Source organism: Rhineura floridana, chromosome 1 (genome assembly GCF_030035675.1).
Source record: "Rhineura floridana isolate rRhiFlo1 chromosome 1, rRhiFlo1.hap2, whole genome shotgun sequence".
Taxonomy (NCBI): domain Eukaryota; kingdom Metazoa; phylum Chordata; class Lepidosauria; order Squamata; family Rhineuridae; genus Rhineura; species Rhineura floridana.
The window spans coordinates 264412099-264436093 of NC_084480.1; the positions used below are offsets into that span (position 1 = coordinate 264412099).

At 45.2% G+C, this 23995-nt stretch overlaps 1 protein-coding gene across 8 annotated transcripts in view; it reads right to left on the bottom strand.

Annotated features, from left to right (window-relative positions):
- Window positions 1–23995, bottom strand: part of TTPA (alpha tocopherol transfer protein) — a 101097-nt gene that overhangs the window by 13686 nt on the left and 63416 nt on the right. For 7 of the 8 annotated variants that reach the window (XR_009759418.1, XM_061599879.1, XM_061599923.1 and 4 more), the window contains one exon: window positions 17676–17806. Coding sequence is in view for 7 of the 8 variants with exons in the window: in XM_061599879.1 (XP_061455863.1) it covers window positions 17676–17806 (131 nt within the window). In the remaining variant the exon portion in view is untranslated. Of the gene's footprint in view, window positions 1–1618; window positions 1988–17675; window positions 17807–23995 lie in introns of those variants that run through there. The other variant, XM_061599932.1, reaches the window with a different exon arrangement.

The window sequence follows — 23995 nt, forward strand, 5'->3', positions numbered from 1 at the left end:
AGGGATTGGCAGACTTTACAATGGTCAGATCTACTTTGCTTTTGACTAGAACCTTTAGATCTAGCATCCAGAACAATGTGGAAAAGACTCAGAATTAAGGACAGGTGCCTGTGAGCATATTCCAAGCCTAAGAATTTGTTTTCAATACCAGAACTGAACAGAGGTCCCATTTCTTTTGCACAAAACTCCACCCCTGATTAGCTTTCTTTATTTCAGCGGCCTAATTTAGGTGTGAAAGTCATTCTGTTGCTACTGCAAAACAACTGCAAATCACCAAGAGATCTACAAGTAGGTCCTGATACCCCTTCTGTCAACCCCTGGTATATATATCCAACACAAATCAAAATAAATACTGTAACAGTTACTTTAAAATAGCACAAAAGTGAATTTTCACAGCACACATCGTTTGGTTAGTGCAAAATATCTGGACAACAGGTTGGGAAAACGTGATCCAGAGCAGCTCCACTAAAGACAGCAAGTCTCTTTTGCAAAAGAAGAGCTTGTAAACTGCATTCCTAGCTTTGCTTCAAGATTTCTGTTGACATACCTTTCCCCCAACATGCCGTTGTGTGTGTGTGTGAGATTGATATTTTCACAAAGGCTAAACTCTTTATTACATCACTCAAAAGATTTTGAGGACTAAGGCCACAATCCTATCCCACTGAATTCAGAGGGGCAGCTTACTTCCACATAAACATACATAGGAATGGGCTGCCAACCATGGGTACACTCCAGTCATTCGGCCTTTGCTGGATCTTCTAAAGTGAAGGAGCTGAACAAGGCAGAAGAAATTAAGCAACAATTCCAGTAGCTCTAAATCTCCCAGATACTAGAAGGAGGGCATATATTTTAATCAGTCAATAGTATCCTGTCTTGCCAGCGACAGATGAATACTGATCTAAAGTCAAGAGTGTGCAGTAGTGTAGTGGCAAATTCAGAAGTGCAGGGTCTCTTTATATTAGTCACAGCCATGCCCCCTCCCCCTCCCTTTTTGCTCCTGGGTTGAGAATAAGCCTTGTTAATGCCTTCTCCCATATCAACAGATACTCTTAAGAACCAATAAGCATGAAAGAGGAGACTGTTAGCTACTGAGAAGAATCTTCTCAGTGGCTGACTCATTTCCTTTGATTGGCTCGTAGGATGCTGGAGACATAGAGACCCTGTTGGGACTCTGTTCCCAAAAAAGCAAGGGGTCTAAAGACCCCCTGAGACCCTGGACCACTACACCTCTGAGAGTGAGAGGGAACCTTAGGAATCTTCCTACTCAAGCCAAGATCAATTACTTGGAAAAAATGCTACTGTTTCCAATAGAAACAGTACATTCTTCTAAGAAAATATATTTAGGATCAGGGCGTATACAGGATGTCACCTTAGATATCAGGTATGGTGCAGTCAGGGCCAAAACAGCCACCTGGTCTCTCCCAACGATCCCTTTGGATGCTCCCTCTGGAACCACACAAAGGCATCTGACCCACAGAACTAGAGCAGCTGAAGGGGAGGGAAGATTTTTAATTTTAAAAATCCCACACCCCTTATCAAAGCTCCCTTTCTTTCAGTCTTAAAAGCAGTGGACGAAGTAGAGGATCACCCGGTGCTACTGCACCGCGCGGCGACTCACCAATAATCGGTCTGTCATTATTGCCCCGCAGCACAAACGAGAGCGCGGAATTACAGAAAAAACCGAGGAGGCAGCAGACGCCCACCGTGCACAGAAATCCTTGCCGGCTCGCCATGCCCGTCTGTCATTCGGCAACCAGCCCCTCCTGAGAACCTTTGAGCAATGGAAGTCTACAGCGCGCCTCTCCCCTGCGCGCGGAACTTTCGGGCGCCGACAAGCGAATGCAACTCCGCCCACTTAGGACGCCTCTCGGCTGCCAACAGCATCCTGGGAAATGTAGTCCTAGGGCGGCTGGTCTCTGAAAGGTGGCGTTTCTTCTTTGGAACACATTTTCTTCTTCCTTCCTTGAAGTTTTTCCAACGCAAAACAAATAGTTTTAAAAGGAAGGGCAGTTGCTAGAAATGCCTCTGTAGGAATCAGTGCATGCAGAAGATCCTGTTTGGGAAGGAGAGTAAGAAAATCAAGGTGGGAATCGCCCGCTCTTCTAAACAACCTTCCTCGACGCTGATTCGGGTTAATTCTACAGAGGTATCGCACTGACGTGTGGCTCTTGCGTCATAAATAATGAATAAGGCGATTAGAAAAATCACATTGGAGAAGACAGAAAGGTGTATCAATGTTGGAACAGCTTCCTTGCTTCCTTAACTCCATTAGATTCTGATTAGAACATAAAAGGGGCCCTGCTAGACTGGACCAAAAGCCTAGTATCTACTCTAGCATAGGACGCTGAAGTGGGTTCCTAGTCCCCAGTTCCTTATTTGCTATAAAGTTCAAAACAGAAAAAATAAAAGTTAACAAGTTAACATGTCTCTGAACCCCAAAATATATGTTGGGGTACCCCATATGATATATCACTGTGACCGGGGGATTCTCCCCATCAAGAATAACAATAGATTTATTCAGTCAAAATCATCAGGCTTCTGAAATTGTCATAAATGCACAATGATGACATAAAATCATAAAAAATAAGCAACTGAGGGTTCCCGTCCCAAAATCTGCTCTGGGTCAGGACAAATCAAACACCCTAGGAATGGGGAGGGTGTCCTCTACGAGATGCCAGTGTGTTCCGCCTGGCCCAGGGCATCTGCTGGGTGCAGGACACAGATGAGGGCATCTACGCACAACCAAAACAGGCAAAAACACGCAGGAAAAAATAAGTAACGGGGTGCCTGTTGGAAGTGGGGCAAGAGCAACTCCTGTTTTGTTCTTTTGTTTATGTTCCAGAAGGGAGATAGAGTTAGGGTCCTCCAGATGGCTAGGCTTGACTACCTTTACCTGTGATGCTCTGACTGACTTATTTCCGCTGCAGACTGATATGCTTAGGGAAGCTTAGCTGCCCCTCTTCCTTCTGCCCTTCCTCTTCTCTTTTTCGACTGTCTGAGAGCGAGGAGACATCTCTGTCTTTGCTCTCTCTCCTGAGCCATGAGGGCAGTACCCACGCCTAGGCACTGCACCTTCAACTTAGTTAGTTAGAACCAGGTATGCCTTTCCTATCTGCTCTGTATTTCTATAAATAAAGTAGCTTTTCTTATTTTACTAACTTTTAAGTCTCAGTGATACTAATTTACTCAGGTAAAAGCCTGCCACTTAGGTTAACTCACACACTGGCACACATGCATCTCAGATTGTTGACGATCTCTGTTCATTTATAGAAATTTATATAACAGTGGCCACCCCACAATCTGCTCTGGGCCAGGACAAATCATACACCCAGGAAAGGGGAGGGTGTCCTCTACGAGATGCGACTGCGTCCCACCTGGCCCAGAGCTTCTGCTGGGCGCAGGGCATGGAGAAGAGCATCAAAGCAAAACCAAAATAGAAAAAAGGACGCAAAAAAAATAAGTAACTGGGGGTACCCATCCCACAATCTGCTCTGGACCAGGACAAATCATACAGCCCAGGAAAGGGGAGGGTGTCCTCTACGAGATGCCACTGCGTCCCACCTGGCCCAGAGCTTCTGCTGAGCACAGGACACAAATAACGGCATCTATGCACAACCAAAATGGACAAAAAGAGGCAGAAAAAATAAGTAACTGGGAGTGCCATCTCACAATCTGCTCTGGGCCAGGACAAATCATATACCCCAGGCAAGGGGAGGATGTCCTTTACGAGATGCTAATGATTCCCACCTGGCCCAGAGCTTCTGCTGGGTGGAGGGCATGGATGAGGGCAAGTACTCAAAACCAAAATAGAAAACAGAAAAAATAAGTAACTGGGGGTGCCCACCTCATAATCTGCTCTGGGCCAGGACAAACCATACATCCCAGGACAAAAGAGGGTGTACTCTATGAGAGCCAGTGCTTCCCGCATGGCCCACAGCTTCTGCTGGGTGCAGGGCATAGATAAGGTCATCAATGCACAACTAAAACAAACAAAAACATGCAGAAAATAAACAAGTGCCCACCGCAAACTCTGCTCTGGGCTAGGAGAAGACATACACCCAAGGAAAGGGGAGAGTGTCCTCTTTGAAATGCCATCAATGCACTACCAAAATAGACAAAAACATGCAAAAGAAAAAGTAATTGGGTGTGCCCACCCCTAACTCTGCTCTATGCCAGTACAGACAATATACCGCAGGAAAGGGGAGGGTGTCCTCTATGAGATGCCAGTGCTTCCCGTCTGGCCCATAGCTTCTGCTGCATGCAGGGCATGAATAATGGCATCTACGCACAACCAAAATAGACAAAAATGTTAAACAAAATAAGTACCTGTGGGTGCCCACCCCAAAATCTGCTCTGGGCCAGGACAAATTGCACATCTCATGAAAGAGGAGAGTGACCTCCATGAGATGCCAGTGCTTCCTGGCCCAGAGCTTCTGCAGGGTGCAGGGCACAGATAAATGCATCAATCCCAAACCAAAATAGACTAAAACATGCAGAAATAAATAAATAATGGGGGTGTCCACCCCAAAATCTGTTCTGGGTCAGGACAACTCATGGATCCCATGAAAGGGGAGGGTGCCCTCTATGACATCTCAGTGCTTCCTGCCCGGCCTAGAGCTTCTGCTGGGCGTAGGGCACATATAAGGGCATCAATGGATAACCGAAAGAGACAAAACGTCTAGAAAAAACAATTAACTGGGGGTGCCCAACTCAAAATCAATATATCACTGTGACCGGGGGATTCTCCCCATCAAGAATAACAATAGATCTATTCAGTCAAAATCATCAGGCTTCTGAAATGGTCATAAATGCACAATGATGACATAAAATCATAAAAAATAAGCAACTGAGGGTTCCCATCCCAAAATCTGCTCTGGGCCAGGACTAATCATACACCCCAGGAAAGGGGAGGGTGTCCTCTGTGAGATGCCTGTGCTTCCCGCCTGGTCCAGAGCTTCTGCTGGGTGCAGGCTATGAATAAGTGCATCTATGCACACTCAAAATAGACCAAAACATGCATAAACAAATAAGTAACTAGTGGTACCCACCCCAAAATGTGCTCTGGGCCAAGATAAATCATACACCCCAGGAAAGGAGAGTGTGTCTATCAGATTCCACTGCTCCGCACCTGGCCCAGAGCTTCTGCTGAGTGCAAGGCATGGGTAAGGGCATCTATGAACAACCAAAATAGAAAAAAATGTGTAGACAAAAGAAGTAACTTAAGGTCCCCACCCCAAAATGTGCTGTGGGCCAGGACAAATCATACACCCCATGCAAGGGGAGGATGTCTTCTATAAGATGCCAATGCTTCCCACCTGGCCCAGAGCTTCTGTTGGGTGCAGGGCATGTATAATGGCATCTATGTACAACCAAAAGAAAATGAAGAAAACGTAAGTATCTGGGAGGTGTTCACCACAAAATCTTCTCCAGGCCAAGACATATCGAACACCCCAGAAAATGATAGGGTGTTCTCTATGATACTCTAGTGCTTATGGTCAGTGCTTTTGATCGTTGTGGAATTTTTAATGTTTAATTTTTGTATTGGTCTTCCCTGTTACTTACCTTGTTATAGCTCAATTATTATTATTTTTAAAAGTCACTGATGTTGGTGACAGAAGGACTCGTGGCAGGATCAACAAACAATGATTTCTTGAAGATGTAATTTCATAGATGACACTCTAAAGTATGCATGGATAGCATCTCATAGAACACACTCTTCAAGATGTATACATAGTATTATTTGTGGTGCCCCAAATCATCTTTTAGGATGGGCACCCCACTTTCTTATTTTCTTTCCTCTACATAGTCACTATTTTTATAATACATATATGCCCTTGTCTGTATCATACATACAAAATAAGCACTGAATTGGGTGGGAACTCTATACATGGGTGTATGACATGTAGTTTCCAAAGCATGTTTTGGGGTGGGAACCCGCAATTCCTTATATACATTCTGCATTGCTTGTTGTGCATAGATGCACATATCCATTTCATGTTTCCACAAGAAAATCAATGCCAGGAAGCATGCAGTGGCATCTCGTTGAGGACACTCTCCCCTTTTCTCAGGTAATTGTGTTTCATGGCCCACAGCAGGTTTTGGAGTGGTGACCCCAAATTACATATTTTTCTCTACTTTTCATTATTTGAGTTCTGCATAGATGCCCTTATGAGTACCCTGCACAAAGCAGAAACTATGGGCCAGGTGGGAAGTACTGGCATCTTGTAGAGGACACCCTCCCGCTTCCTGGGATGTATGATTTGTCCTGGCCCATTGCAGAGTTTGGAGTGGGCAGCACCAGTTACTTTTTTCTGTATGTTTTTGCCTATTTTGGTTCTGTGCAGATGTCCTCATCATTGCCCTGCACCCAGCAGAAGCTCTTGGCCAGGTGGGAAGCACTGACATCTCATAGAGGACACCCTCCCCTTTCCTGGGGTGTATGATTTTTCCTGGCCCAGAGCAAATTGTGGGGTGGGCACCCCCAGTTACTTATTTTTTTCCTGCATCTTTTTGTCCAGTTTAGTTGTGCATAGATGCTGTTGTCGTGGAATTTACGACTAGGTTCTTTTTGGAGGACACTCAATAATGAAGTCAAAGCCTGTTTTAAGGTTATTTATTCAGCAAAGCGCTTTACTGGAGCAAAGTACAAAACTCGACTAAAAAATGGCGGTTGGGTACAGACATATATATACCCCTACATTCATCATAGCCATAGCAACGGTCTCATCCAATTATTCTATGCTACTCTGATGCTCTGCCCCCATACTAGCTACCCTCCTCTATGCATTCCTGTGATATCAGTATCCTTGGCACATGTTCAGTCTGCTACAGCAGTTCCATTCACTATTGTCTACATGACTCCCCTGCTCAGAAGGAACAGCGGCCAGAATCCTCCTTACCGTTATATATGTTCAGCGCCCAGCAGATGCTCTGGGCCAGGTGGGAAGTACTGGCAGCTCTTAGAAGACACCCTCCCCTTTCCTGAGGTGTTTAGTTTGTCCTGGCCCAGAGCACATTTTGGGGTGGGTACCCCCAGTTACATATTTTTCTGCCTCTTTTGGTCCAGTTTAGTTGTGCCTAGATGCCATTATCCGTGCCCTGAGCCAAGCAGAAGCTCTGGGCGAGATTCACTGGCATCTCATAGAGGACACCCTCCCCTTTCCTGGGGTGTATTATTTGTCCTGGCCCAGAGCAGATTGTGGGGTGGGAACCCCCAGTTACCTATGTCATTCTACATGCTTTTTTCTATTTTGGTTTTGTGTTGATGCCCTTATCCATGCCCTGCACCCGCAGAAGCTCTGGGCCAGAGAGGACACATTGGAATCTCATAGAGGACACCCTCCCCTTTCCTGCAATGTATGATTTGTCCTGACCCAGAGCAGATTTTGGGGTGGGCACCCACAGTTACTTAATTTTTTTCTGCCTCTTTTTGTCTATTTTGGTTGTGCATAAATGTTGTTATCCGTTCCCCAGGCTCAGCAGAAGATCTAGGCCTGACGGGAAGGACTGAGATCTCACAGAGGACACCCTTCCATTTCGTAGGGTGTATGATTTGTCCTGGCCTACAGCATACTGTGGGGTGGGCACCCTCAGTTACTTATTTTTTCTTGTGTGTTTTTGTCTACTTTGGTTTTGCATAGATGCCCTTATCCATTCCCTATGCCCAGCAGAAGCTCTGGGCCAGATGGAAAGTACTGGCATCTCACAGAGGACATGCTCCAATTTCCTAGGGTGCATGATTTGTCCTGACCCAGAGCAGATTGTGGGGTGGGCACCCCCAGTTACCTATGTTTTTCTGCATGCTTTTTTCTATTTTGGTTTTGTGTTGATGTCCTTATCTGTGCCCTGTGCCCAGCAGAAGTTCTGGGCCAGATGGGAAGCATTGGCATCTCATAGAGGACACCCTCCCCTTTCCTAGGGTGTATGATTTGTCCTGGCCCAGAGCAAATGTTGGGGTGGGCACCCTCAGTTACTTATTTTTTATGATTTTATTTATTCATTCATTCATTCATTCGATTTATTAGTCCATCTGGCTGGATTAACTAGCCACTCTGAGCGACGTACAAAGCAAAAACATACAAAGCATCAAAACATCAGAAAACATCAAAAAAACTTAACAGTAAAAGCTAAACAATAAGGTAGAGGCAACTGAGTTTCAATAATAAGGCTTCTCGCCTGTATAGTCTGAAGATGTAACTGCAGATGGAAGTTCCTGGTATAAGTCTTCCCACATTGGCATAAAAACCAGTGTGGATGATAGTCCGTTTGCAAGATCTAAAATGGCATTTATGTCATCATTATGCATTTATGACCATTTCAGAAGCCTGATGATTTGATTGAAGAAATGTATTGTTATTCTTCATGGGGAGAGTCTCCCGATCACAGTGATATATCATACAGGGTATCCCAACATATATTTTGCGATTCAGAGACATGATAACTTTGGCTTGAAGTTGCTGTAGCTGTCAGTGTTTCTTCTTTTTAGTGTTTTGAACTTTCAAGCAATTACGGAACTGGGAACAAGGAACCAACTTCACCGTCGTCTCTAGCATTTTGTTCCCGCAGGGACCAACCTTACTTATTTATTTATTTATTATTTGATTTATGTCCCACCCTTCCTCCCAGCAGGATCCCAGGGCGGCAAACAAAAGCACTAAAAACACTTTAAAACATCATAAAAACAGACTTTAATATACATTAAAACAAAACATCTTTAAAAACATTTGTAAAAGCTTTCAACGCATCTTTAAAAAAAGGTTAAAAACATTGTTTTTTTAAAAAAATTAAAAACATATTAAAAAGCAATTCCAACACAGACCGCAGACTGGGATAAGGTCTCAACTAAAGTCTTGTTGAAACAGGAAGGTCTTCAATAGGTGCCAAAAAGATAACAGAGATGGCAGCTGCCTAATATTTAAGGGGAGGGAATTCCACAGGGTAGGTGCCGCCACACTAAAGGTCCATTTCCTATATTGTGTGGAACGGACCTCCTGGTAAGATGGTATCTGCAGAAGGCCCTCACCTGCAAAGCACAGTGATTGACTGGGTATATAAGGGATAAGACGGTCTTTCAGGTTTCCTGGTCCCAATTCAGGACAGACAAAAGGAAGTACTTCTTTACTCAGTGCATAGTTAAACTATGGAATTTGCTCCCACAAGACGCAGTAATGGCCACCAGCTTGGATGGCTTTAAAATAAGATTAGTCAAATTCATGGAGGTCAGGGCTATCAATGGCTACTAGCCATGATGGCTGTGCTCTGCCACCCTAGTCAGAGGCAGTATGTTTCTGAAAACCAGTTGCTGGAAATCTCAGGAGGGGAGAGTGTTCTTGCACTCGGGTCCTGCTTGTGGGCTTCCCTCAGGCAACTGGTTGGCCACTGTGAGAACAGGGTGCTGGACTAGATGGGCCACTGGACTGATCCAGCAGGCTCTTCTTATGTTCTTATGTTCTTATGTTAAGCTGTATAGGGCTTTGTACACTGTGATGTTCCTCTATTAGTGTATATATGGTAAGTGCTGTTTGGATAGGAGATACATGGTAAGTGGAATGAAAGAGGAGGGGGGAGTGAATGGGCAGTAGAATGCTGTATGATTGGCTGAATGTTTAAAATGGCTGAGAGTATAAAATGGAAGGATGTCAGGTAAATCGGGGTGGACGTGTGGGGGTTTTTCTGAGAGTTGTTTGAGAAGTGTTGGGTGGTGTATCTCAGGAGAGCGTGGAGAAGGAGGGGGGTGGAGTTCGGATTAGTATTAGATAAAACCATATGCTTATGTGCCTTATGAAGTAATCTTTGTTATCTTTGTTATCTGTGTTATTTAATAAATACTTAATTTGGTTTACCAAAGGCCTGATCCTTGGCTGGGGTTTCACAGACCAGAAGGGAGGGTAAGGTAAATACCAAGGCTGAAGGGTAACAAATGGTGGCAGCGGTGAAGGGAATAATATAACACCACAAGTATCCAGAGCATACCAGAATTATCTGCTTTGATACAAAGAGAGTGGGACAGCTTAAGCACGCAGTCACAGAAGTAACCTGATTGAGAGAGACTCAGGCAGAGTCTCTAGGGATACTGGTTATAGAACGTGACTGGTGGTGCTGCCTAGCAGGGGGATCTGTTGAGATCTGTGCTAGAGCAGGGAGAGAAACCATAAGAGAGGGCGGTCCGGACTGGTGAAGTCCCTGGTGGTGCCTAGTGATAAAACATCATAAAAACAGATCTTAAAATACATTAAAACATTAAAAACATTTAAATTTTTAAAAAAAACATCTTTAAAAATAGGGCTAAAGCTATTAAAAGACATATTAAATTAATATTATTGAATATTCAACATATTCAATAAATTAAAAGCAATTCTAACACAGACGCAGACTGGGATAGGTCTCAACTTAAAAGGCTTGTTGGAAAAGGAAAGTCTTCAAAAGGTGCCAAAAAGATAGAGAGATGGCGCCTGCTTAATATTTAAAGGGGGGGAATTCCACAGGGTAGGTGCCGCCACACTAAAGGTCCGTTTCCTATATTGTACAGATCGAACCTCCTGATAAGATGGTATCTGCAGGAGGCCCTCACCTGCAGAGCGCAGTGATTGGTTGGGTAAGATGGTCTTTCAGGCATCCTGGTCCCAAGCTATATAGGGGTTTGTACACCAAAACTAGAACCTTGAACTTGGCCTGGTAGCAAATGGGCAGCCAGTGCAGGTCTTTCAGCAGCAGGGTGACATGTTGGCAATACCCTGCTCCAGTCAGCAGTCTCGCCACTGCATTTTGCACTAGCTGCAGCTTCCGGACCAACCTCAAGGGCAGCCCCACATACAGCGCATTACAGTAATCCAGCCTAGAGGCTACCAGTGCGTGGACAACAGTGGTCAGGCTATCCCAGTCCAGAAATGGCCACAGCTGTCTTATCAGCCAAAGCTGGTAAAAGGCAGTCCTAGCCACAGAGGTCACCTGGGCCTCTAGCAACAAAGATGGATCCAGGAGCACCCCCAGTCTAAGGACCTGCTCTTTCAGAGGGAGTACAACCCCATCCAAAGCAGGCAACTGTCCAATTATCCAAACTCTGGAACCACCAACCCACAGCGCCTCCTTCAGACTCAGTTTATTGGCCCTCATCCAGCCCACCACCGAGTCCAAGCACCAGTCCAGGACTTGCACGGCATCTCCCGATTCAGATGTGACGGAGAAATAGAGCTGGGTATCGTCAGCATACTGCTGACACCTCGCCCCAAAGCTCTTGATGACTGCTGCCAAGGGCTTCATATAGATGTTAAACAGCATAGGGGACAAGACGGTACCCTGCGGCACCCCACAGCACAACTGCCAGGGGGCCGAAAGACAGTCACCCAATGCTATTCTCTGAGAGCGATCTTGGAGATAGGATCAGAATCACTGTAATACTCATCTCCAATACCCAGCTCACCAAGTCGGCCCAGAAGGATACCATGGTCAATGGTATCAAAAGCCATTGAGAGATTGCACTTCCCCTGTCCTTCTCCCGATAAAGGTCATCCATCAGTGCAACCAAGGCCGATTCAGTCCCATAACCAGGCCTGAACCCAGAATGGGATGGGTCAAGACAATCTGTTTCATCCAAGAGTACTTGCAATTGCTGCGCCACAGCCGTCTCAATCACCTTCCCTAAAAAGGGGCTATTTGCAACCGGTCGGTAGTTGTCATAAACCAATGGATCCAGGGTGGGCTTTTTCAGGAGTGGTCGGATTACCGCCTCTTTCAAGGTGGCTGGAACCACTGCCTCCTGCAATGATGCGCTGACCACACCCTGGATCCACTCGGTCAAACCCCCTCAGCAAGCTTTAATAAGCCAAGAAGCAATGGTCGTAAGGACAGGTTGCTGGCCGCATCATCAGGTCATCAGGTCGCATCAACTGAAACTGTTCACAAGAAGTTGCAGCAGACTTTGCACTGGGCACCTCATTGGGGACTACAGTAGATGTGGAGGGGGCATCAAGACTGCTACAGAGGCAAGCAACTTTACCCTCAAAGTGCCTAGCAAACAATTCACACTGGGCCTCCGAAGGGTCTAAAACTCCATTTCCTGGAGTTGATGTCAACAGACTCCTGACAATACGGAAAAGCTCCACCGGATGGCTACTTGAGGATGTGATGGAGGCAGAGAAGTGGGCCTTCTTTGCTGCCCTCACCACCACACAGTAGGCACAGTTATGATGTTTTACTAGTGCCTGATCAGCCTCACAGCACGTCTTTCGCCACTTGCGCTCTAGCAGTCGTCTAGCCTGTTTCATTGCCCTTAGCTCACTGGTGTACCAAGGTGCAGACTGGGCTCCACAATGCTGGAGGAGGCGCTCGGGGGCAACCATGTCAAGAGCCCAATGCGTCTCACTGTTCCACAGTGTGACAAGGGCTTCAGCAGGGTTACCTGCTCTATCTACTGGGAACTCCCCTACGGCATTCAGGAATCCAGTGGATTCCATTAGGCTACAGGGGCGGAGCATCTTAATCTGTCCACCACCCCTGTAGGGAAGTATTGGAGCCATAAGTCTGAGCTTCACCAGGAAGTGATCTGACCATGACAAGGAGGTGACATACACCCTCCCCTATCTCCAGACCACCCCTTCCTCCATCTGGAGCAAAAACCAAGTCAAGGGTGTGTCCTGCCCTATGAGTCGGGCCAGTGACAACTTGAGACAATCCCATGGTTTGCCAGAATTGCTCTCTATTGAGATGTGTAGCAAAGTTGCGTAGTGCTGTGGAACGGAGAGTATTGAGCAAGCTGTGTGTGTGTGTTTGAATCTGTGCTAAGATTCTACCTTCCCTGCAAATTAGTCAGACAGAGACTTTAAGCTTTAAAATAAGAAACAACTACTTTATTCTGGAAGTACATGCTTGATAGGAAAGAGTTCTATATCTAGCTTAACTGGCTATGCTGGAGAAGCGAGCACTGGTCCCAGTACTTGCCCTCATCCTGGTTGAGAGGAGAGACAAAGAGAAGATGTCTGCTCCCCTCTCGAGAGAAAGAGAAAACTGAGAGAGGCGGGAAGGAACTGGGATTCAACATTCCTTTGCTTATCAGTCTAGCAGGAAGGGAAGAAACGGCAGGATCAAAGGGATAGGTATAGCCTTAACCAGCAAGAGGTCTAGCTCTCTCTAGCTACCCTTATTAACCCCATGCAGCCTCAACCCACCAAGTTGGAGTTGAACCTCATATATTCCAACATGGTTGTCATGGAGGCCATGCAGTCCCGAGCCAGAACACTAGAGGCAGCCTCAGCATGGACATTGAAATCACCCAGCACTATAGTTCTGGGCTCCTCCAACACCACAGCTGAGACGGCCTCCGCCAGCTCAGTCAGAGAAGCTGCTGGGCAGCAGGGTGAATGGTACACCAGTAGCAACTCTAGTTTACTGTCTCCTCGGCCCGACACCAGGTGCAGGCTCTCACAGCCAGCTCCAAGACAGAGTGGTTTCCTGGTGACAGAGATGGAAGTCCTGTAGACCACAGCAACTCCTTCCCCCCGTCCCTGTAGCCTGTGCTGGTGTTGCACCAAGTATCCAGGTGGGCAAAGCTGGGTCAGATCAAATCCTCCCAGCTCACCCACCCAAGTCTCAGTAATGCACACCAAATTGGCACCTTCATCCACAATCAAATCATGGATGAGAGTGGTCTTATTGTGTACCGATCTGGCGTTAAACAACAACACACACAGGCCAGTGGGCACAGCAGATGAGCAATGCGGAACACATCCATTAGAGGAGCAGCAGCAAGGAACAAGTCGCAGATAGCCTTGCCCTTGTCTTCTATGGTAATTCATCACATCCCCATGGCTATATTTCCCTCTACCCATGATCACTGAAATTGGGATGGCATCACCCATGTTCCTCCGTACTAAGACTCCTCCTAAACAGCTGATATTTATTTATTTATTTTATTATACTTGTATACCGCCCCACAGCTGAAGCTGTCTGGGCAGTTTACAGTAACTAAAAACATTAAAACAAATACAATTTAAAACAGATCTTATAAAAACAATTTAAAACACAATTTAAAAATTTAAACAGTATAAAACACATGCTAAAATGCCTGGCAGAAGAGGAAAGTCTTGACCTGGCGCCAAAAAGATAACAGTGTTGGTGCCAGGTGCACCTCGTCAGCACCATCATTCCATAATTTGGGGGCCACCACTGAGAAGGCCCTCTTCCTTGTTGCCATCCTCCAAGCTTCCCTTGGAGTAGGCACCCGGAGGAAGGCCTTTGATCTTGAATGGAGTGTACGGGTGGGTTTGTATCGGGAGAGGTGTTCCATCAGGTATTGTGGTCCCAAGCCATGTAAGGCTTTATAGGTCAAAACCAGCACCTTGAATCGAGCTCGGAAACATACAGGCAGCCAGTGCAAGCGGGCCAGAATCAATTTTATATGTTCGGACCATCTGGTCCCTGTTACCAATCTGGCAGCTGCATTTTGCACAAGCTGAAGTTTCCAAACCGTCTTCAAAGGCAGCCCCACGTAGAGTGCATTGCAGTAATCTAATTTGGAGGTTACCAGAGCATGGACAACTGAAGCCAGGTTATCCCTGTCCAGATAGGGACGTAGTTGGGCCACCAACCAAAGTTGGTAGAAGGCACTCCGTGCCACCGAGGCTACCTGAGCCTCAAGTGACAGAGATGATTCTAGGAGAACCCCCAAGCTACGAACCTGCTCTTTCAGGGGGAGTGCAACCCCATCCAGGACAGGTTGGATGTCCACCATCTGGTCAGAAGAACCACCCACTAGCAGCATCTCAGTCTTGTCTGGATTGAGCCTCAGTTTATTAGCCCTCATCCAGCACATTGACAGCCTCACCTGAAGAGGATGAAAAGGAGAAATAGAGCTGCATGTCATCAGCATACTGATGGCAATGCACTCTAAAGCTCCGGATGACCGCACCCAACGGTTTCATGTAGGTGTTGAACAGCATGGGGGACAGAACTGACCCCTGCGGAACCCCATACTGGAGAGTCCAGGGTGCTGAGCAATGTTCCCCAAGCACCACCTTCTGGAGGCGACCTGCCAAGTAGGAGTGGAACCACCGCAATACAGTACCTCCCACTCCCAACTCAGCCAGTCTCCCCAGAAGGATACCATGGTCGATGGTATCAAAAGCCGCTGAGAGATCAAGGAGAATCAGCAGAGTCACACTCCCCCTGTCTCTCTCCCGACAAAGGTCATCATACAGGGCGACCAAGGCTGTTTCTGTGCCAAAACCAGGCCTGAAACCCGACTGAAATGGATCCAGATAATCAGTCTCATCCAAGAGTGTCTGGAGCTTGCTCGCAACCACTCGTTCAAGGACCTTGCCCAGGAATGGAACATTTGCTACCGGCCTATAGTTATTAAGATTTTCTGGGTCCAGGGAGGGTCTCTTCAGGAGTGGTCTCACTACTGCATCTTTCAGGCAGCCAGGGACCACCCCCTCTCACAGAGAGGCATTAATCACTTCCCTGGCCCAGCCGGCTGTTCCATCCCTGTTACCTTTTATTAGCCAAGAAGGGTAAGGATCCAGCACAGAAGTGGTTGCACGAACCTGTCCAAGAACCTTGTCAACGTCGTCAAGCTGCACTAACTGAAACTCATCCAAGAAATCTGGACAAGGCTATGCTCTGGATACCTTGCTTGATTCATCTGCTATAACACTAGAGTCTAAGTCCTGGCGGATGCTAAAGATTTTATCCTGGAAGTGCCTAGCAAATTCATTACAGCAGGCCTCAGATGGTTCTACCTTGTCCCTGGGGCCAGAGTGTAATAGCCCCCGGACAATTCTGAAGAGCTCCGCTGGGTGGCAGATTGATGATTTGATAGTGGCAGCAAGATATTGTTTTTTTGCTGCCCTCACTGCCCCTAAATACAGCTTATCATAGGCACTTACCAGTGTATAATTGCATCCACCAGGAGTTCGTCTCCATCTGCACTCAAGCTGTCTCCTATATTGTTTCATCGCTCTCAGCTCTGGGGTATACCATGGAGCCGTATGAGCTCTACACAGGAGAGGGCACTCAGGAGCAATCATGTCAACCGCCCAGGTCATTTCTGTATTCCACAGTTCAACCAGGGTTTCGACAGGAGCGCCAGCCCTATCAGCCGGAAAACTCCCCAGAGCCCTTTGGAAACCATCCGGATCCATTAGTCTCTGGGGGCGGACCAACTTAATAGGTCCCCCACCCTTGCAGAGGGGAAAAGCTGCTGTGAGTCTAAACTTCAGCAAGCAGTGATCTGTCCATCTGTTAATTTCTTACATAATAAAAGCAGTGATACCTAAGGAAGCCCTGTTTAAATGCTTCAAAAATAGGATTGGAGAGGGAGAGAAAGATTTACAGCACAAATACAATTATTTGCTATGTTCACTCAAAAGTAAGTAAGTCTTATTGAATTCAATGGGGTTTACTCCGGGTATGTGGGATTAGCATTGCAGCTTTACCCCCAGAAAAGCAAGTATTGGATTAAAGCTTCATATTGGGAAGGTTTTCAAAATACTGCCCTCTTCAACAGCCCAGGACTGTTTGACTCCTGCACACAAGGGAGAAAAAGACTTTTGCTACTGCTGAAAACTATATACTTAGTTCATGAGATTTTCATATAAGCAGGAAAAACCAACAGTTTTCTGGGCTTGCAGTGGGGTCTAGGTACTGCCTGGAGGTCAACAAATCCCTTTTCAATCACAACCCTGACTTCACTTATCAGCTACAAACCTGAAAGGGCGGGGTTACAGCAGCCAGCTACAAGCTAATTTAACAGAAGTTGGGGGGGCGTGACTGATCTTTTGGTGTATATCACCTAGAAATGTACTTTTTAAAAAAATGAAAGCTGAGAGTCTAGAGATTAAGGTGACTCACCCAGAGACCCGAAAGCAACCCAAAAATCCAGAGTCTCTAGGCAAAACCCAGAGACCTGACAGCCCTAGGGTAGCCAATGTAGTGCCCTCCATATATTTTGGACTACAACTCCCATCAGCCTTAGCCACCATGGCCAGTGGTCAAGGATGATGGGAGTTGTAACCTAATGATATTTGGAGGGCACCATGTTAGTTAGCTTCACTCCTCCACTGGTATGAGCAGAAGAAACAAACAAACTCAGAAGCTGCAATTAAGATTTGCTTATATAGATATAATATGTTCCAAGATATATTAGAGCTATTATTTTTAAGCATAGATGTTAATCCTATTTATAGAGCCAATGCATTATATTTACATGGTTTCTATGTTTTATTGCAGGGATGTTATTGTGGCCTTGAAAATATTACCAATAATCATCCTTCTGTTAACCAAAAGAAGTTAACTGTTCACATATTTTGCAAGATTCATGGTTGTGTGCAAGGGCCACAGAGATTATTTTGTGAATAAAACAGGGAAATGCTCAGCTGCTCTTGAAGAGCAATGTGGAAGTTGCATCTGAGAGAGAGAGAGAGAGAGAGAGAGAGAGAGAGAGAGAGAGACTCATATCAGCAAGTCCAGGCCTCAAAGCAAAATAACCCAACATCTTCACAAAACTATAGACATGAATGGTTTGAAAACTTTGTGTCTATGAAAAGTGTCAAAAGGAAGCTATTTACATACATTATTTATGATTTAAGTATGGTAATAATGTGTGCGAAGGTGGTAGGGAGGCAAGATATGGTGATATGGCAAGAACATAGGCTATGCTATGCTAGAAGTTTCATAAATACCTGTAACATTTCTTGATTTCTTCATGGGATGCCCTCTTCTCAAGACCCAGAAGTTCGTAGAGTGCTTCTCCTGACGTAGATAAAGCACGCTGCCTTTGTTCAGCCATGTTATTAAAGCATTTCCAAGAACTCTAATGTGCAAGAAAGGACACCCTCAGGGATAATGTTTCTTAAGAAAAATAGGGGAACCTCAAAAGGCTCCAATACCACTTAACATTATTTTTTCACACTTCACAGTAGTTGAATACAAACAACCAATTTACCATGTGGTAAATGTGGGGACCTGTCCACTTGTTAAATGTATACTAAAGTGCCCCAGTACATATGATTTTGCCTGGTATTGAAGTATTGTTTGGCTGCTGTTGCTCCATCCCTCGTTAATGACTACTTCTATTTCCATGGTTTGAAGATGCTAGTCCTACCTATCCATGCATTGCTGCAATGTTTTACCACTACTTCCTGGTTCCTTGTTTATGGAATCAGAACTGATCTGTAATATCTGTTCTAATTTATACATCTTCACAAAGTGTTGATTTTAACCCTGAAAAGTCCATTAATGATTTTGAGATGTACAGCTGACATTTTTATTTTATTGCCTTCATTTCTTTTATGTTCAGAGGCATGTGTTACCAAATTCCTCCAAACTACACAGGAAGTGGATTGAACTGTGAAAGACCAACCCAAATTGTGTTTGCATTTTCACAGATTTGTAGGGCAGTACAATATCTCAGAGAGGTCAGGTCTCCTGCTCCCCTGGTGCATTCACTATAGCTGCCCAATTTCCCTGCTTTTTAAAGTTTGATAGAAATATCTGTTAGCTATAGGGACTCCCTTAACCTGCAAGGTTTTTTGCCTATTAGTGAATTATAAAAAACAAACATACTGATTGGTAGTGTGAGGGAAGCCTTACCAAATGATAATGTGAGGAAATATGTGGCAAAACACACAGACCATGTTTGGACTGATACAAATGACCAAGCAACCATGCAGCATAAAACCTTACCATGTGGACAGCTGGGTGTCTGGATTCACCCACTGAATAACTTCAAACTGATTTGCACAATGAAAATAGACAACAGAATCAAGAGATCAATGTGTTGTACCCAAAAATCCTAAACATATGTCCCTTTCATTTATCTAGAATCATTGTATTAGTTTTAATATTTGCAAAGAACAGTATGTCTCTCCAGATCCCATATTTTATTTTTTGGTGCCAGAATCCTTTATATCTTAATAGTTCCTGCATAAGGTGAATGCCAAACCTCCAATCACAAAAACCAGACTCAGAAATTTAGATTCATGCTTGATCACTGCCACTTATCCGGTGCCACATGCCACGTCCCTGAAGTAAAGTCCCCTAATGTGTTCTTGCCCTTGCTAGTTTCCTTGAACACTAATATTTAAAATATTCTGTGCAGGTTATATACTGAACATTTTCAACTGAAGAAACTCTTAAAATGGTTAAAGAGAGAAGGAAAGCAAAAGCAAAAGGAGATAGAAACATGGTCAGAACCCTAAATGCAACAATACAGTGCCTAGTACGTAGGGACAAAGAGAACTATTACAATAGTTATTGAATAGAAATAGAAGAGGACAACAAAAAGGGAAGAACAAGAGCCCTATTCCAAAAGAGAAATGAAAGGGAAATTTAAACCACAAGTAGGGATGTTGAATAATCAACAGGGGAACACATTGACTGACCAAAATGAAATAAAAGGAAGATGGAAGCAATACACTGAAGAACTCTGTAAAAGAGATGCAACGATGACAGATTCATTCACGGAGGAACCATGGACTGCGAAAAAGACAAATAATTGGGTGTTAGAACAAATTAAACTAGAACTACTATTAGAAGCTAAAATGATGAAACTGAGGGCCAAGTTCAAGGTTCTAGTTTTGGTGTACAAAGCCCTATACAGCTCAGGACCAGGATACCTGAAAGACCGTCTTACCCCTTATATGCCCAGTTGATCACTGCGCTCTGCAGGTGAGGACCTCCTGCAGATACCATCTTATCAGGAGGTTCGTTCTGCACAATATAGGAAATGGACCTTTAGTGTGGCGGCACCTCCCCTGTGGAATTCCCTCCCTTTGAATATTAGGCAGGCTCTTTCAGCGCCTTTTGAAGACTTTCCTCTTTCAACAAGCCTTTTAGGTTGAGACCTATCCCAGTCTGCGTCTGTGTTAGAATTGCTCAATATGTTTTTTAATAATGTTTTTAACCCTTTTTTAAAGTTGTTTTTTAAAAAAATGTTTTTAACGCTGTTTTGTTTTAATGTATTTTAAGATCTGTTTTTATGATGTCTTAAAGTGCTTTTAGCGCTTTGTTTGCCGCCCTTGGCTCCTGCTGGGAGGCAGGGCGGGATACAAATTAAATAATAAATAAATAGTTTGGACACATAATGAGAAGATATGATTCACTAGAAAAGACAATAATGCTGGGAAACACAAAAGGGAGTAGAAAAAGAGGAAGGTCAAACGAGATGGATTGATTCCATAAAGGAAGCCACAGACCTGAATTACAAGATCTGAACAGGGTGGTTCATGACTGATGCTCTTGGAGGTCACTGATTCATAGGGTCGCCATAAGTCGTAGTCGACTTGAAGGCACATAACAACAACAAACAACAACCCTGAGGAAGAGTGAGAGTTGCAGCAGTAATGTGGCAAAATCTTATGAAAGCAGCAGGGAGACTTGGGGATAGTTATATCTTCCCCAGTACCACTGTACCCATTCTGTGGCTGTTTGAAATGTACTGGGCGCATATGTGCAATATCCTTACAACAGTGGTCCAGGAAAGATTGATGAAACAGCCTGTTTCCTGAGGGAAGAGGCAGCAAGAGCACTAGTCTACCTGGAATGAGTGTTGCATCAGAGATAAGGGGTGGGTTAGTGGTTAGGAACATGAGGCAGCAAATCCTTCCCCCACCTGAACCTCCAGACCCTTAGGGTCTCACAAATATACCTTAAGGTCAACCCATGCTAAACCAGTTATGCACGGGGGTGGTGGTGGTGGAAACAATAACTTTCTTCACTGCAGCTAAAACAGCATCCCATTAAGAGAAGCAGATCTATGTAATTCTTTGCCTCTGAAAGGAAACCCTCACTACAAAACTTACTGCTGCCCCACAGGGCCAGTGTCAAGGGTCAATATGGTCAGGCACCTGCTGAGGGCCAAAACCCAGCAGGAGGCCCACTGACACAAGTTCCCTGGACGTGCTTCTCTTCAACCCTGCACCCTGCTTGTTCCCTTGACTCTCACTGTGGCCCAGAGGGGATGAGCAAATGAACAATACTTGTGGTGGTAAGTAGGGGAGTAGCAGCTGGCAACAATGGCAATGAGGGGGGTAGACTCACTGAGCGAGGAGCCTATTGAGAATATCTTGCCCAGCCCCCCTCAAAACCTGGAGGAGGTACTACTACTCAGTCTAGATGTAGAGTTGTACCAACCTCTTCAAAGAGTAAGAGGGGACCATACCCTTTTTGTGCATTGTGATGTTCCTATATTAATGTATATATGGTAAGTGTTGTTGTTTTAGAAGATACATGGTAAGTGGAGTGAAAGAGGAGGGGGAGTGAATGGGCAGTAGAATGCGAGATGATTGGCTGAGTGTTTAAAATGGCTGAATGTATAAAAGGAAGAGTGAGAGTGGAATCGGGGGGGGGAGAAGAGAACTGGGTGGGTTGGTTGGTGGGGTTTACAGAGTTGTTTGCCAGGAGGGAGGTGGAGTTCGGATTAGTATTGAGTAAAACCATATGCTTATGTGCCTTAAGAAGAAATCTTGTTAATCTTGTTAGCTTTGTTATCTGTAATAAACAGAGCTTGGAAAAGTTACTTTTTTGAACTACAACTCCCATCAGCCCAATCCAGTGGCCAATGCTGGCTGGGGCTGATGGGAGTTGTAGTTCAAAAAAGTAACTTTTCCAAGCTCTGGTAATAAATACTTAATTTGGTTTACCAAAGGCCTGATCCTTGGCTGGGGTTTCAGACCAGAAGGGAGGGTAAGGTAATGACCAAGGCTGAAGGGGAACTGTAACAAATGGTGGCAGCGGTGAAGAGAATAACAATACCAGTATTCAGAGTCTCTGGGAATACTAGTATTGGGACGTTACTGGTGGTTGCCTAGCAGGGGGATCTGTTGAGATCTGTGCTAGAGCGGGAAGAGAAACCATAAGAGAGAGCGGTCCGGACTGGTGGAGTCCCTGGTGGTGCCTAGTGACAGGCAGTAACCACGAGCAGGTTGGAACCTGACAGGGAGAGCCAGGGAAGGACGCCTCACATACACCAAGACTAGAACCTTGAACTTGGCCCGGTAGTGAATGGGCAGCCAGTGCAATTCTTTCAGCAGCAGAGTGACATGTTGGTGATACCCTGCTCCAGTGAGCAGTCTCGCTACAGCATTTTGCGCCAGCTGCAGCTTCTGGACCAACCTCAAGGGCAGCCCCACACAGAGTGCATTACAGTAATCCAGCCTGGAGGTTACCAGTGCATGGACAACAGTGGTCAGGCTATCCCAGTCCAGAAATGGCCACAGCTGCCTTACCAGCCAAAGCTGGTAAAAGGCACTCCTAGCCACTGAGGTCACCTGGGCCTCTAGCAACAACGATGGATCCAGGAGCACTCCCAGTCTATGGACCTGCTCTTTCAGAGGGAGAATGACCCTATCCAGAGCAGGAAACTGACCAATTATCTGAACTTGGGAACCACGAACCCACAGTGCCTCCATCTTGCTAGGATTCAGAGTCAGTTTATTGGCCCTCATCCAGCCCACCACAGAGTCCAGGCAGTGGACCAGGGCTTGCACGGCTTCTCCCAATTCAGACGTTACAGAGAAATAGAGCTGGGTATCATCAGTGTACTGCTGACACCTTGCCCCAAATCTCCTGATGACCACTCCCAAGGGCTTCATACAGATGTTAAACAGCATGGGGGACAGGATGGTAGTCTGTGGCACCCCACAGCACAACTGCCAGGGGGCCGAAAGACAATCACCCAATTCTATTATCTGAAAATGACTTTGGAGATAGGATCAGAACCACTGTAAAACAGTGCCTCCGATACCCATCTCAGCAAGTCAGCCCAGAAGGATACCATGGTTAATGGTATCAAAAGCGGCTGAGAGATCCAGTAAGAGTAACAGGATCACACTCCTCCTGTCCTTCTCCTAATAAATTTCATCCATCAGGGCGACCAAGGCCGATTCAGTCCCATAACCATGCCTGAACCCAGAGTGGATTCCATGTGCCTATGGAAAGCCCATAAACGTAACACAGTGGCCAATGTGTTGACGCACAGCCACGGAGCCACCCTCCTGAGGTTGGGGTTGTGCAGATGCTCCAGTGGGAGTATCGGATTGGTTCCGCCAATATATCTAAGCATTGCTGCCCTTGCCCCTGCCCTGCCCAGCACCATCCAAGCAAGCTGTAGTGACTCAGGTGTCAGGAGGGTTTACCCCACCACACTGGCTGCTGTTGGTGCAACAGCACTTTCCTTACTCAGGATCCCAGCAACTAGTATTCAAATACTCAAATACTGGAGATAATATACTGGAGATATTATAGCCATTATATATTGGCTGTAGAACTGACACTTTTACAAGTGCCACTGAATGCTCGTTCTGCATTTGTAAGAAATCAGTCTTTTAGTTTGGTGGCTCCTATGCTCTGAAACCTCCTGCCCACTGACATTAGACAGGTGCCTTTGCTGCACTCTTTTTGGTGCCTGCTAAAAACTTACCTAAAGTGACATTCAGAAAACTAAAACAATACAGTCTATAAAACAATTTAAAACTAAAGAACAGAACCCAAAATAATAATGTCATAGCAACACTAAAATGTATTATCACCACTGAATTTCTAATTTGTTTTGCAGTACAATCCTATGCATGTTTACTTAGAAGTCCCATTGTGCTCAGTGGAATTTATTCCATGAAAAACATGTAGGATTCTCCAACCTTAATGTTAATTAATTAATATTGTTATTAATCACTTTTGTTAGGTGCCTTGGGCAAACAGAAAAAAAGTACTTGTTTACTAAATAGGCTCAGTATAAATCTTTGTCATATATTAAAAGGGATCTTAACAGTTCAGCATAAGCAAAAAATATAGCCATCACAAGTTGTCCCAACTAGCTCAGTATTGTTTATGTTGGCTGGGAGCAGCTCTTCAGGAGTTCAGACAGAGTCTTTTCCAGTCCTGCCAGGAGACACTGAGGAATGAACTTTGGACCTTTGTTTAGCAGAGTAGCAAAACAGCACAGTAGCTGTGCTATGTGTGTGTGAATCACATCTGAAGTAGCACACTTTTTTCTCTGAATTTA